The 15,663-nt window shown below is 32.8% G+C and overlaps 1 protein-coding gene across 2 annotated transcripts in view; it reads right to left on the reverse strand.

Moving 5' to 3' along the window:
• rbfox1 (RNA binding fox-1 homolog 1) overlaps positions 1-15,663 on the reverse strand; it is a 263,123-nt gene that overhangs the window by 13,281 nt on the left and 234,179 nt on the right. For both annotated transcript variants that reach the window (XM_056453542.1, XM_056453543.1), the window contains exon 10: positions 13,092-13,156. In XM_056453542.1, the coding sequence (XP_056309517.1) occupies positions 13,092-13,156 (65 nt within the window). The remainder of the gene's footprint in view (positions 1-13,091; positions 13,157-15,663) is intronic.

Genomic DNA, 15,663 nt, shown 5'->3' on the forward strand with positions numbered 1-15,663 from the left:
ATTTCCATATTTGTGCATAACTGTCTGACTAAAGAATATTTCAATTAAGCATAGAAGAAAACACGCTTTAAAATATAATAGTATTTTTATAACAAATATTTTAATTCCAAATAAATGCAGAATGATATTTTGAGATTTCTATTTATCAAAGAACAGTGGATTTTTTGATCACAACAATAATAATTTTTTTTAAAATTTCAATATAGCTGCCATATAACACAATACAAAAACAACTACTACTAAAAGTGAATGTGCACAATAAATTCATGATATGGGACCATAAAGACGTGAATAGCACATTTTGAAATAATATATAGAATAAATAAGTACTTTGATTAGGTTAAAGCGCATTAAATTCATTAAATGTGACCTCAAACACATCTAAATCTGGATAAATCTGATGTAAAGGGCAATATATTTAAACCCATTATGGGAGTAATGATACATTCAAGTCATGATTCGATATGTAACTCGATACTTTACTCAAGATATGATATTTTCGCAATACTGTCCGCTACAAAATGAAAATATTGTATCATTTTTAATACAATATGGTATCAATGTTGTTAAATATGTATCATTACTTCCCTAAAACCCATTATGAAATAGTTTAATGTGAGCATTTCCATGTTTGTCTAAAATATTTTATTTAAGTGTAATAGAAGAAAACATGCTATAAAACACTATAGATAAAATAGTATTTTTTATAACAAATATTTTTATTTCAAATAAATACTAAAATTATATTTTGAGATTTCTATTTATCAAAGAACAGTGGATTTTTGATTGCAACAATAACAATATTTTTAAATTTCAATATGGCTGCCATATAGCACAATACAAAAACATTAACTACTAAAAGTAAATGCAAAAGCACATTCAATTCATGAAATGTGACAATAAAGACGTGAATAGCGCAAATAAAATTGTATTTTTTAACAAACATTTTTATTTCAAATAAATGCAAAATTTGATTTGATCAAAGAACAATGAATTATTTTATCGCAACAATAACAATATTTTTTTATTTCTATATGGCTGCCATATAACACAATACAAAAACATTAACTACTAAAAGTAAAAGTAAACGCACATTAAATTCATGAAATGTGACAATAAAGACATCTAAATCTACATAAATCTGGTATGTAATACATTGAAGTCATGATTCAATATGTATCTTGATATTATAAGGTTTAATATTAGTAATATAATCATTATTTTGTAGTACATGTAGTACTTGAAAATGGAACTGGCATTTTGGGGTGAATTATGACATAACTTATAACTAATAAAGAAAGCTGACTCTTGGATAAAAAACCCTCAATAATGTGCATCATATTGCTTTTTATAACAAATATGTTATTTCAAATAAATGCAAAATTATATTTTGAGGTTTTTATTTATCAAAGAACAGTGGATTATTTGATCGCAACAATAACAATATCTTTTAATTTCAATATGGCTGCCATATAACAAAATACAACTAAAAGTAAATGTAAAAGCACATTAAATTCATTAAATGTAACCATAAAGACATCTTAATCTACATAAATATTTTATGTAATACATTAGGCAATATATTTGAACCAACTAGGGGTGTAACAATACACCCAAGTCACGATTTGATATGTCTCTTGATCCTGTACTATCGACATGTTATCTCATTGTATGCTAAAAATTGTATGCTAAATGGAGTACTTGAAGATGGACTTGGCATTTTGGGGTGAATTATAACTTATAACTAATGAAGTAAGCTGACTCTTGGATAAAAAACCCTCAATACTGTGCAAAAAATAAAAGCAATGGGTTTCATTGCTATTCTATATGGAAATTTCTGGATATTACGATGTATATTTACTTCCCTAAACCCACTATGAAATAGTTTAATGCGAGCATTTCCATATTTTCACATTTCCTTATTTCAAATAAATGCTCAATTATATTTTGAGGTTTCTATTTATCAATGAATATTGGATTTTTTAATTGTTAAACACGAATGCTAAATCATTTTTTAATTTCAATATGGCTGCCTTATAGAAAAATACAAAAAACATTACCTACAATTATCACAAATTACTTTAATCATAATGCACAAACCAAACTGAACTATTCAGCTGTATGTGTTCATGAATTAACAACTTACTCACTGATTCAGATGACCTGGTCAGAATGAGTCTACAGTGAATGATTCACTGGCTCAAATGATTTGATCAAAACAAATCTTCACTTAACGATTCATTGATTCAAGTAATCTGGTCAGAGCGAGTCTGTATATGAATCACTGGTTCAAATGATCCAGTAAGAGCAAATCTGGTCAAAGTGAGTGTCCAGTTAACAAGCCAGTTATTTAAATAACCTAACCATAGATTGTCCCCAGTTATCAATTCACTGGTCAAATCAAATCCATATTTAATGTTTCACTTAATTTATACAGCAAGTCTAAATCAAAATGAGAGAAAAAAAAAGAAGATTTGCTAAGCTTGAGTGTGCACAATGGAAGATTTTCGAAAAGCAAGATATCAATGTTAAATTTTAGCATTAATTTGCGTGAATGAAAATCACATTTATGTCTTGACTGTCAGTTGTTTGTGAAGTAAATCAGTTGCAAAGGGCAAAATGTTTTTGCATTTCATTATTACAAAGAAGTATAATTTTGGAAAAAGTGTACTTCACTTGAAAGTAAGTAATGTTTGTATAATACATAAGTAATCATTAATGATATATATTACTCAGTAATTATAGAACAATTAAAATGTATTATAGAATTATTATACTCTTATGATGGGTATTATTATAAATAAAAATATGGACCTTTTTCACAAGACTGTTATGACGCGTTTAACATCATAATTTTAAATCCTTGAAAGTTTTTAATATTTAGATTAAAAAAAAATTGTATGAACATTTATAAATGTATTATATCATCTTTGAGTCAAATTACAAAAAATAAATTACAGCATATGCAAGGTGTTTCTAATGCAGCCTCTATGGGGCTGAGTGTAAATCTGATGTTATTCTTTCCTCTGGCTGCCTTTTTCTCCCTTTTTCTGAAAGTCTTTATAACACCATCATGGAGTTTTTCTTTTATTATTTCAGCAAACAGGATTGTAAAAAAATATTTGTTGTACTCCCCGATTCACCGCACTCTAAGTTTACCCAACCATGACGCCTTTCACTACTGAGAAACCCCGGAAATGTGAAAAGGGTCTGTTATTTATTATATTATATAAAATGACAAAACTACAATGCAATACATTTTATTACAATGCATAAAATTACAACACATTATTATATTTTATACTATACAATTTAACCCTAAAACAATGCGATTTATATATCTTAATAATGATTTTTATATTATTCATTATTAAACCCACTGTATGACATTTGTGTATAATTATCTGAACATAATAGCTTTTATTAACATAATAAAAATAAACTATGATATATTTAATTATATTTTCACCTCTCTCAATCTCACAGGAAATAGCAGTGCTATTATCCAGGGTTTCTACAGGTTTCTAAGAGTCAAATTTAAGACTTTTTCTATACCTAGACCTTTTTAAGTCTTTTATGAATGAAACTTCAGACTAACACAAGGTTAAACACTTTTCTAAGGGTCCAGTTAAAACATTTAAAAAACCATTAAAAACAAATGATATTGTAAAGAAGATAATAAAACCATATTGGTAAATAATTAAAAGTATTGGTAAAAAAAGATTTTTGTTAAAACTTTTACTGAGATGGAATGTTACTGATAGGGTATATGTGAAAGTATGCGGGAGGACTTTTAATTTGTCAATAACCTGGGTCAAGTGGTGAACTGTATGCCACTACAAAATCGGCACGTTTAAGTTCTGTTTTTTTAAAAAAAAAAACAGCGATCTCCACTGGTTGACTGATATCCGATATAAAGTGGGTCTCAGAATGTACAAGAAGCACTGGCTTTAAAATGTGAACATTTATTTTACCCCAGTATATCCAATGGATTTTCTGCACTAGCCTGCTAATCCTGATAAACGTGCGTGTAAACGGCTTTTCATCTTGTTTTTTGCTTGAGCAACTAAATAAATGCCAAGGGCTATTTATCTGATTATATTTTAATTATATTACAACACTGATGCTGTTAAAGGAACCGTATATAGTGGAAAAAAGTCACATTAACCGTTCACCGGAAGTTTATCAGTATGGGAAGAAACACTAGCTCTGCATATCCCCTATTGGATGGGTGTTTGCCTGATTGGGTATAGCTTTACATGGATATAGGAAAATTAAGACCTGTTTAAAATGATTTAAGACCTACAACACAATATATCAATGAATTTAGGACTTTTTTAGGCCTAAAATGTTGATTTTAACATTTAAGACATTTTAAGAGTTTTTAAGACCCCGCGGATACTCTGATTATCAGTCAAATATTTGATCGCAAAATAAAACATTAAATCAATCTGTACACGTTACTTCTAATATTTAAGTTCATAAAAATCAAGTTCTTCTGCACTTTTACTCAAGTAAAATTGAAAAGGAGTACTTAATACATTTACTGGAGTAATCTTTTACCACGTCATATGATTTGTGTTCTTCACCTAACACTAAACCTATTGAGTGCACCTTTCATTTTTGAGAATCAATCATTTATTGCTTACAATCATATTCAATCCAAAAGAAACACATAATATAGAAGGGATTAGAGTATTATACTTGGCAATGTTGTAAATGAAATAGAAATAAATGAATAAAACAATAATGAATCTTCGAAAGCAAACTGGATGTGGATAAATGGTGCATTCTGGGTGAACAAACGTGACTAGCTTGAGCCATATGATTGGTTGCATTACACTGGCTTCATGAGTCACTGCACAGGTGTGACAAATGATGTGTCACGGCTTGATCTCACGTCTAATTAGAGACATTGGCCGCCATATTGCCAGGCCCCTTTTTAATTGCCGCTTGGAGCTATATTTAATAACTAAATGAATCATTCACTCCCGCAAAGCATTCAGATTGAATCGGCCCTCTTAATCATGTTAGGGGGCTTGTTTTTGAATACAATGCTCTATTCGGCATGACAGTATTGACCGTCCCAAAACACACGCACACACACATCCACGAATACTCTTGGGAGTAAAGCTCAATGCAGACATGCATCTAAACACATGCATTAAAATGGTGCACTTTGCATATTTCATAATGTTTTACAAAACTATATATGTATTGGCTTCAGATATGACCATTCATACACATTACAGAGTAAACATGCACTTTATGAAGACGCTTAAGTCACGAGCACTTCATATGAGCAGCAGTAGTGCACTGGGTTACTACATAGCTGACATTCAGTATTTATCTCTATAATGGAGTGCTGAATACTAGGACACATATAAATATATAGCTTCTCTACTGCAATCAACAGTCGCAGGCACTTCCAGGCAAAATGCAGACATTTGGTCAACACATTCAGCGGTGTAAAGTACTTGAGTAATTGCACTTCATTTTTACAAAGGAGTATCATTTTTGGAAAACTTCACCTGAAATGAAGTGATGTTTGTATAACACATTTAAGTCAGTCATCATTGACAATATGTATTACTCATTAATGATATAATAATGAAGTATTATAGAATGATTATACTCTCATGATGGATGTTATTAGAAATAAATGCATTACATTGCATTAAAATGCATAAAATTACTGTGCATTATTATATTTTTATACTCTACAATAAATTCCTGAAAATATACTATTTATATATAATAATACTTAATAATGCTGAGTTTTTTATTATTTATTTATTTATTTGTTTATTATTTAATACTCTGGTCTCCACCACAACATAATACTTCAGAAATCATTCTAATATGCTGATTTGATACTTAAACATTCTAGATTTTCTTAAACATTCTATATGTTTCTTAAACATTCTATATATATACTGTATCTTCTTAAACATTTGTGGAGCTTATATATTTGTAGAATTCATGTCAATCCTTTCAGGATTCTTTAGTGAAATAAAAAAACAGGATTTCTTTGAAAAATAGATATTCTCAAAAGTCACTTTTCATAAAATCCGTCTTTACTGAATGAAATAACTGGTGTACATTATTATGTTCCTTAACTAACAAGTGAAATTACTTTCCTTTGAGTGTTTTAAATAAAATGCAATTTGCTCACGTAACCGTGTTCTTCATAATTCATCCTCATAAAGAGACGAAGAGACATCAACATAACCTTTGATCCGAAGCAAAGCTTCTTAATCACATCAACCACTGTTAATGACAAACACTTGAGGCTTTACATAACTACATTCAAGTGTCAACACGTCCTCAGAGAAAAGAAATTGCAGTTTTACTTTATAAAAAGTCATACACTACATTCAAGTATATTTTAGCTTTCACTCGGTTTTGATGGTCTTCTTTAGACATTCTTTTAAGTAAAAGTAACTGTTAGTGAACTCTTAAAAGAGAAATAGTAGACTGTTAAGTTAGAGTTACCAAGCTATAGACCAGTGTTGGGTGTACTTGGTTAGAAATTAACTAGTGTAATTAATTATTTTTTCTGCAAAAAAAATAAGGTAAGGGATTACTTTTTATTAATTTAATTACCTTTACTTATAATAAGTGTTGGGGAAAGTTACTTTTGAAAGTAATGCATTACAATATTGAGTTACTCATCAAAATGTAACTAATTACTTTATGTAACAAGTTAATTTTAATGTAAGTGATGCATTAGGTTACTTTTTCTGACCTGGTTGAGGTTTGATCTCTTTCAGATCTTGCAGGGTTTTTTTCTTCTTCTTTTTTAAAATAGAAGAGTTAACAATACACTGTATAACCTTCATTTACCTTAAAAAAACAATAAAATTAATGTAGGATTATGTTATCTTCTGAGAACTTCCTGACCCCAGAGCTATACATGTCGTATTTACAGATTAATGAAAGTTTTAAGCAATTCGTTTGTTACTTTTGTACTTTTTGTCTCACTGTCCATTCAGATAATCCTCTTTACCTTTTCTTCAATGTGCTCAAAATAATGAGAATTTTCCATCGCAGAAATGAAAGGTTCTGCGGTCTTCATTTTTGTCTGTTTCTGCATTCTCTCATTGTGTGCGGGATTCAACGTGACTCTGATCATTTTAATTCAAAAATGTATCTTTTAAAATGAATTAACTAAACTATAAATTAACCCGCATTACATTTTTTAAAAGTAACTCAACTATTATTACTTAATTTTGAAAAGTAATGAGTTACTTTATTCATTATTTAAAAAAGGTTATATTATGTGTTACCCCCAACAATTCTTATAATTACTTCCTTAAATACTGTTTAAATTCTAAATCAATTCAGAGAAGCAGAGTAATTGTATTTTATTATACAAATATATTTAACAGAATATTTACAGAAAAATTATTATTGAGAAATGAGATCATGAAAATATAAATTCAGAGAACCACAGTAAATGTTTGTCATTCAGATATTTTGCATAATAACAACATTTTTCAACTAAGGAAGGATAGATTTATCTGACAACTGTGCATGTTTAAGAAACAATGAAATGTTTTAGAAAATAAATACCAATATATGTAAGAAATACGTTGTAATGACTTTGAAAGACTGGGTATTGATGCATATGTTGTTTAAAATGTAAGTGTTAATTTTTTTTAAATTTAATTTACTTTAACTTGTTCAACAAAGCTAAAAAGATCATGTTTGACTCAAATTTAAAGAATTAAGAGTTACATTTAAATATGCAAATATGAGATGTGGATTTAAGTAATTAAATTATTTATTTATTTTTCTCTTCAGTCAAAGTAATTAGTACACAATGCTTGAAATATGATTTTAGTCGTGTAACATTTACATTTAGCCATTTAGCAGACATTTAGCAGTCCAAAATGATGTATAATTGGGGTAATTAGTAATTAGTGATAAGTAATGATTAGTAATAGTTAGTAATGTTAGTTTCTGAAGAAACTTATCCAACACTGGGCACAGTTACAAGCATTTTACATGTATTGAGAAGTTACTTACAGTAAATAGAATGTATCATAGGAAACCAACTAAAAAATAGGTTAGCATATTCTACTAATACTCTAAAACTGCTAGTTGACACATAGTCAACAGAATATCTAAAAAGGACCATCAAAATGAACTGTTACCAATTTTTAATCAAGCGAAATCCCATAAGTATAATTCCTCAGTGCTTTGTACACCCCTGAGCGTGCCTGATGTGTGTTAGCATCGTAATGTGCTAACAAACTGAATAAATGGCCTTTGTTACAAGGGTTTAAAGAGTAGTCCTAACATCCCGCGCAGCTGCTGCTCCAGTCCTGAGGGCCAGAAACAAGCACACTGTGTCACCTCAACCTTTCCTGAACAAGCGTCACCAGGACAGAGGTCAGCTAATGCTAGTATGAGATTGTAGGAAGTGAAGCTACCATATAACCCACATGACCCAGGCCAGCAGCTCTTCAGATGGGACCGGCTGAGCCTCGAGCTCTGAGAGACGACTTCAGAGAGAGAGAAACAGTCCAAACTCAGGCCTCACGGCAGCACCTCCAGATCTGAGGAGAGCCAGTGACAAAGAGCAGATGCTAACGGCTAATGACACTAGCGGCAGGACGGCAGGGCATCAGAGAGCAGCTCTCTGTTAAGATAAAGCTTTAGGGTATCGATATCCGCCACCACAGAAGACAAGAGATCAACTGCAGTCAAAACAGTCGCAGGATTAGCCCAGATCAGAGATGATATCTTTCACACGCGGCGATAACATCTAACAGCGCTGAGAGGTTATTTTAATGGAGGCAGACCAAACGATTAAACTCCAACTGTCTAAAAACGTTACTCATCGGGGCATGAATAATTTATTTTTATGAGGGAAGAGAGATTATAAGTCATTTACATTACAAATAAATAATTCAGTGGTTGTACAAAAAATGTAAAAAATGTATGACTCCTCAATAACAATCATTTATAATCTCTATTATGAAAGACTAGTCTTGTGCAAACTAATTTAGCTGGAATTTGTGTCAGGAAGCTAATTTGTATGTCGCGCTGCACTTTTCAATTTCCCAAAGCTGCTGTATTCTCAAAATGTGTCTAAGGGTAAACAAAATAATTCAAATGTTATTGAGAGGCCTCTTCATTTGCATAATCAATCAAGCAGGCTTCTGCAGAGAGCTAAACAACATTAAGGAAACTTTTTGAATTTAATCAGTTGGAGCATTAGCATTAGCTCTGCCCACTGGCAAAGCAATGACTACTCGTATAACTACCTTTTTAATTCAAACTGAACCACAGGCAATTTTGGGGGTTCATAGAACTTAATGAAAGAAAGACTTAGATCTATATTAGTGATAAAAATGTTAAAGCAATAGCTGAAACACATCATTCACTTATATCTGCAGCACAAGCGGTGAGGGCCGACTTATATGCACAGATGCCTGATACTGACGGTTGGGGACTTTTCAGATCCATAACCTTAAGCATGAGCAATGGCACAACTGATATTCAGCTTAGTCAGCACTACAAAAAACTCTGATGTCACTAGATATAGTGCCGCAGCAGTCTGTTTCCTGATAAATGAAACAGAATCCATGTTAAATATAGGACATGTTTATCTTTTTTATGTGTGCGTTTACTAAGAATACATTTTTAATTAAGTCATTTTATGTATCAAGTTTTCCGTAACAAATTAAGCAAAGTTGAAGAGATGTTTCTTCAGCATCAAGTCAGCATATTAGAATGATTTCAGAAGGATCATGTGACCGTTAAGACTTTTCAGGTGAGACTGAGACTTTTCAGTATGTTGATTTTCAGTCAGCCAGTCTCAGCACTTCCGCTGGTCTTTCCATTATAAAACTGCCACATTTAAGGTTTGATTTTTAAAAAAATCAATAGTCTTCACTGCCTGATTGATATACGACATGAAGTGGATCTCAGACCTGACAAAAAGCACTGCATTAAATTCCATTTTTCCCTGCCATGTCTTTAAAGTATGAGAATTTATTTTACCCCAGTGTTTTCAATGGAGTTTCTGCGATCACCTGCTGATCCTGACAGTGCTAGCGATTACCCTGTCTTTCATCTCATTTTACGCTTGAACAACTAAATAAATGCTTAAGTTTATTTAAGTCATTTTTAAATTACATGACAACATCAATGCTGTATAAGAAACATTATGAAATTGAAAACAGTCACATTAAGCGTTCAACCGGGAGTTTATCATAGGCTGAAAAACACTAGCTGTGCATATAGCCCACTGAAACAGAGTACTGAGTAGGGGGTGACTCTTTGCACACCATTCCCTCAAAGCAAAACTAACGGTAAGAGAGGCATGGCCAAGAATATTGTGGCTGAAGCCGTCAAACTGACGTCAACAATGATAGAAGGAAACAAATGCTCAAGCTTTATTTGAAGATTTCCAAAAGCAAACTTTTTTTTCCAATGGATTAACTTGCAAGGATTAATTGTTCCCTTAAAGAATAATAATGCGGGCTAGCAAAATAAACACACTTTGCGTACATTTTGATTTCACACAGACTTTAAGATGGGAATAATGACCCTTAAGTAAACATTGCCAAATCAATTGAATTTCTAAATATTTTTTTGTAGAATTTGTAATGAAAATTACAGTGTAAATGATGTTTAGTTGACTTTACTTATCAATAAACTTGTAAACTTATTGCCTTAAAATTATGTGCTTAATAAACTATGTGCATATTTATACAAATTAAGTTAAGTCAACTGGTTCAAGTTACAAGAAGTTTACTTAGTTTTTTTTAACTATAGTCAATTTGTCGCTTTTAAGGCAACAGGTTTACTCACTTAGTAAAGTACAGTAATTGCTTTTTACAGCGCATTTTGAAGGCATAATATGTTCCACAATTTTGATATTTTCTCCCTTATTTAAGTATATACAAATATTTTAATTAAACAACAGAAGCATAACTGAGCATAAGCTCATATGATAAAATCTTTGAACAGCGAAAAATAAAGTTATGGACTTTTTGTCTTGTTTTCCAGTATAGATAACTAAATAACCTTAAATTAACACTTGCCACAGCCATATCACACTGCAGCCCAAGACTGGTTACTCACTGAAGTTAAGCAGGGCTGAGCATGGTCAGTACCTGGATGGTAGACTACATGGGAAAACTAAGTTGCTGTTGGAAGTGCTGTTAGTGAGGCCAGCAGGGGGCGCTCAACATATGGTCTGTGTGAGTCCTAATGCCCCTGTATAGTGAAGGGGACACTATACTGTCAATGAGCACTATCTTTCGGATGAGATGTTAGACCAAGGTCCTGACTGTCTGTGGTCATTAAAATTTCCATGGCACTTCTCGTAAAGAGTCGAGGTGTAACCCCGGTGTCCTGGCCAAATTACCTGCATAATAGCCTCCAAATAATCGCCATCCACCCAATTGACTCAATCACTGTCTCTCCACTCCCCTTTAGCTGGTGTGTGGTGAGCGCACTGTTGTCCTGTGGCTGCTGTCGCATCATCCAAGTGGATGCTACACACTGGTGCTGGTGTGGAGAGACCCCCCTCATGACTGTGAAGCGCTTTGGGTGTATGGCCATACACGATATATGCGCTATATAAAATACACATTACTTACTTACATTACTTTAAATAGAGACACATTTAATTTGATTTATTATTATTATATCATAACATGATCTATCATAATGACCTACCTGTCATCTTGATTCTCAAATAAAATGATCTTAATTTAACAATGTTCTGATACTTGTACTGGAAAACAAGAAAATCAAATACTATATCTGTATAAGAAAACAAATAAAGTTTTAGCATACATGGATTTGGTTCCAGTTATTAGAAATGAAGTAAATGAACTGTTGAACATGAAAATGTCCCTGTTTAACACTGAAAAGCCTTTTAAGCTGAGAGTAACTGAACTAAGAGACAATCACACTACTGCTATACCATCAAATATTTCTCATAACAAGAAGCCACAGAACAGCAACAAGGGGCCTTGGAATCGATATTGTGGTTTCTTAGGATGATCTGATTCTGATCTCTAAGGACAGTCTACCGTATTCATCCAAAACCGGCCCTGCATTTCAGGAGGACACATGTGGTTATCGAACCACACTGATCTTAATGCAACAATTACAAACACTAAAGACTCTACAACATGCAGACATCGGAAAAGTGCATTCAGGTGCGACCCGGTCCCCGTTTGCAGCTAATGATCCACTTTACACACTTACACACACATACGCACATATACAAACACTCCCGTGATGATTACATAAACATGTTGTAATGATGATGAGCATCACTCACAACCACAACCGGTCCGGGTGTGATTCACAGCACACAACTTATTAACGCATGCAAGGACACCGTTGACAGATTATGACAGCGCTGCTCGGATGACATGATAATCAAGTGTTGCTTCATCGAGTTATGGCTGCACAATATCAGTCGTTACATGACAGCATTACGATCATTATTTGCCATTAACAGTCATGAGCAGATATGCTTTCGTGTCATGCGAATGTTTTACAATCACATCAAGGCTTTGAATTTGCTCTATTCTTGATTGCGTGCCATCTGCAATAAGCTTACACTCACAATTGACAGGAGAGAGAGATAGAGAGAGAGAAAAAGAGAGAGAGAGAAAAAAAAATAGGGAAATCAAAACCAGCCAAGACGACTTCCTCTGGTCGCCCTGCCAAACAGGCTTTTGTCTCATCTCTGAGGAACTGTCAGGTCTATCCCACTTCATTCTGCAGTTACAGTTGCTCCGCCATTGGATGCGCCTCACCATTACATTTGCAGTGACATCTCATTTGATTTAATTTGCCAATTACTGCACTGTGCACTGTGATATTCGCCACTGGCGGGGGGAATTAGACTAATAAATCTTCTATCTTTTTTTTTTTTTTGTTGGTTTAAGCGCACACCTGCCTCTGCTCGTGACGAAGGGAGAGAGTTTGACCTCAGAGGAGTAAAGGGTGAGAGAGAACGAGGCCGCCTCGGCGGGGGAGGTGGATCGGGTGCTAAGGGCCCCGCCGGAGGGCCTGGTAAAGTGGTGTGCAGGCGGCGGAGTGTGTCTTACCTGTCACTGTAGGCAGCGGCGGTAGCAGTAGCAGGCTGAGTGTATCGGTAGGCAGTGTAACCACCCTAGAAACACAACACACATGCTCACTCACCACATTCAAGTTCGCAGTTTTCACAAAAAGACAAATAACAGGGCGAGGGTGCAGGGGAGGAAGGGGTTTCGGTTTGATGCGATATGCTGTGACAGAGAAACTATACAAAGACGAAGAATGCTTTTGGAGAGCGGCACGCGATAACGTCACATTCACTGGCTCTCATGATTCGAGGCATGCTCCGAAAGAGGGGACGCACATGTCATAATCATAGCTATTAAATATGCATAATCTAATTACAAAGCAGCAGCCTTATGTTGGTGCATTGTGTGAGTCAACCTACTTTCTTATTCCTCTCATGCATCTGAGGATTAATTATGTAGCGCTGTCATAGTACACTACTTCTTTTCGCCAACGATGGAGAAAGAAGTCGTTTCAACATGTGGAACGGCAACATCAGATGTTCACTTAGGCAAAAAGGCCAAACAATCACATCTAAGCAAAAGCGCATATGGCTGCTGATTTGAGCAGTGTTGTTTTGTTGTCAGCGATGGTGTCTGCCCAAAATACTCCCACACACCATCACTGTGCGGTGGACTTTTGTTTGTTTTAATGCTGTATTATGTAACAATTTGGTCCTGTCTTCTAATTTTACAAGCACAGCCCCATTAATATTCCTTTATAAGAATGTTTTGGTAAATAATAAAAAAATTAAAAAATAAATAAAAAATTAAAATATTAATAAAAATAAATAAATAAATAAATTAATAAATAAATAAAAATAAATAATAATAATAATATTAATAAAATAAAATAAAATAAAATAAAATAAAATAAAATAAAATAAAATAAAATAAAATAAAATAAAATTAAATTAAATTAAATTAAATTAAATTAAATTAAAAATAATTAATTTTAAAAATTATTAATTAATTTAAAATAATATTAAATAATAAAAAATAAATGAAATGAAATGAAATTAAATAACATTAGACAACACAGAAATACCCCTGTAAAAGCAAGCAAACAAACAAATAATTAAGACTTTAAACAAAATATAAATCTTTTTACTAATACATCCAGATCCTATTAACAGGGTTTCTGCAGGTTTCACCAAGTCAAATTTAAAAACGTTTTAAGACCTTTTAAAGACCATTGTGAATGAAATTTCAGACTTATACAGGGTTAAATGGTAAGGATTTTTACTTGCCCCAAAACATTTCTAATTACTTGAATGATACTTAAATAATATGTCAAAACAAGCAAATCATACATACACTTTTTTTGTCAATATAACTTTTTTGACAAGCTTTAAAAACTATAATAAACTAAATGTTCAACACAACAGTAAGTGTCCTCAACACAGTCTTTAAAGCAGAGGTGTCCAAACTTGGTCCTGGAGAGCCAGTGTTCTGCAAAGTTTAGTTCCAACCCTAATCAGACACACCTGGGCTAGCTAATCAAGCTCTTACTAGGCTTTCTAGAAACATCCTTGCAGGTGTGTTGAGCCAAGTTAGAGCTAAAATCTGCAGAACGCCAGCCCTCCAGGACCAAGTTTGGACACCCCTGCTTTAAATACACACAAATGTTATCGTGAGTAACCATATTGTTAAATAGAGTTGTAAACAGAGTTTTGTTTAAAGTTTTATTGAGATGTATTGTTGGTGACAGTAGGTGTTGGCCCGATGGGGTAGCTTTACATGGACATTGGAAAATTAAGGCCCGTTTAAAATAAATTTAGACCAACCCGTCAATATTTCAGTGAATTTAAGAGTTTTTAAGGCTTAAAATATGGTTTTTGAAATTTCAACCCCCAACCTGGAGGACCAGGACATACACTACGTACAATTTAGACTACTTAATTCAGAAACCAGAGCACCTGCAAATGAGGAGAACATGCAAATTCCACACAGAAATGCCAACTGACACAGTTGGGACTTGAACTAACGACCTTCTTGTGCTACAGTGCTACCCCAGTAAATAGGTCATGAAACATATTTATTGACATTTTATCTGTGTAAGTTACATTACATAAAGACAGATGAATTGTCTAATAACTAAATAGCAAATGTCTTTAACACATTCATGAGAAAACGTTTGCCTTTTCACATTATCCCTAGATTTTTCTTGAAGTGCACAAGATCCTATGAAAATTTGGGAATAAAATGGTATATCTAAAATAATGCACGCTAAAATATTGACTTCCTATGTATCATCATTACATTTAATCAAGAAATATTTCTATTCAGATATTCTTTTTACAAGCCTTTTATTTACAGTAAAAACCTTTTCGTGTGTGACAAGCCTTACAATTTACAGTTGTTCAATCGGTTAATTGATCTTTAAATTAAATGCCAATCAATCACATGATCATTGTTGAAAACTGACATCCCTATTGTAAAGATAGGAATTTTTGTAAATTTTTGTAAATTACACAGTATTTAACTGTAATATGAACTGTATTTTACTGTAGGACATTTATGCAGTATGAACTTTATTTAAAAAGTTGCATTGTGAAAATGACAGCATATTTTAAAG

This window comes from Danio aesculapii, chromosome 3 (assembly GCF_903798145.1).
Source record: "Danio aesculapii chromosome 3, fDanAes4.1, whole genome shotgun sequence".
Lineage (NCBI taxonomy): Eukaryota > Metazoa > Chordata > Actinopteri > Cypriniformes > Danionidae > Danio > Danio aesculapii.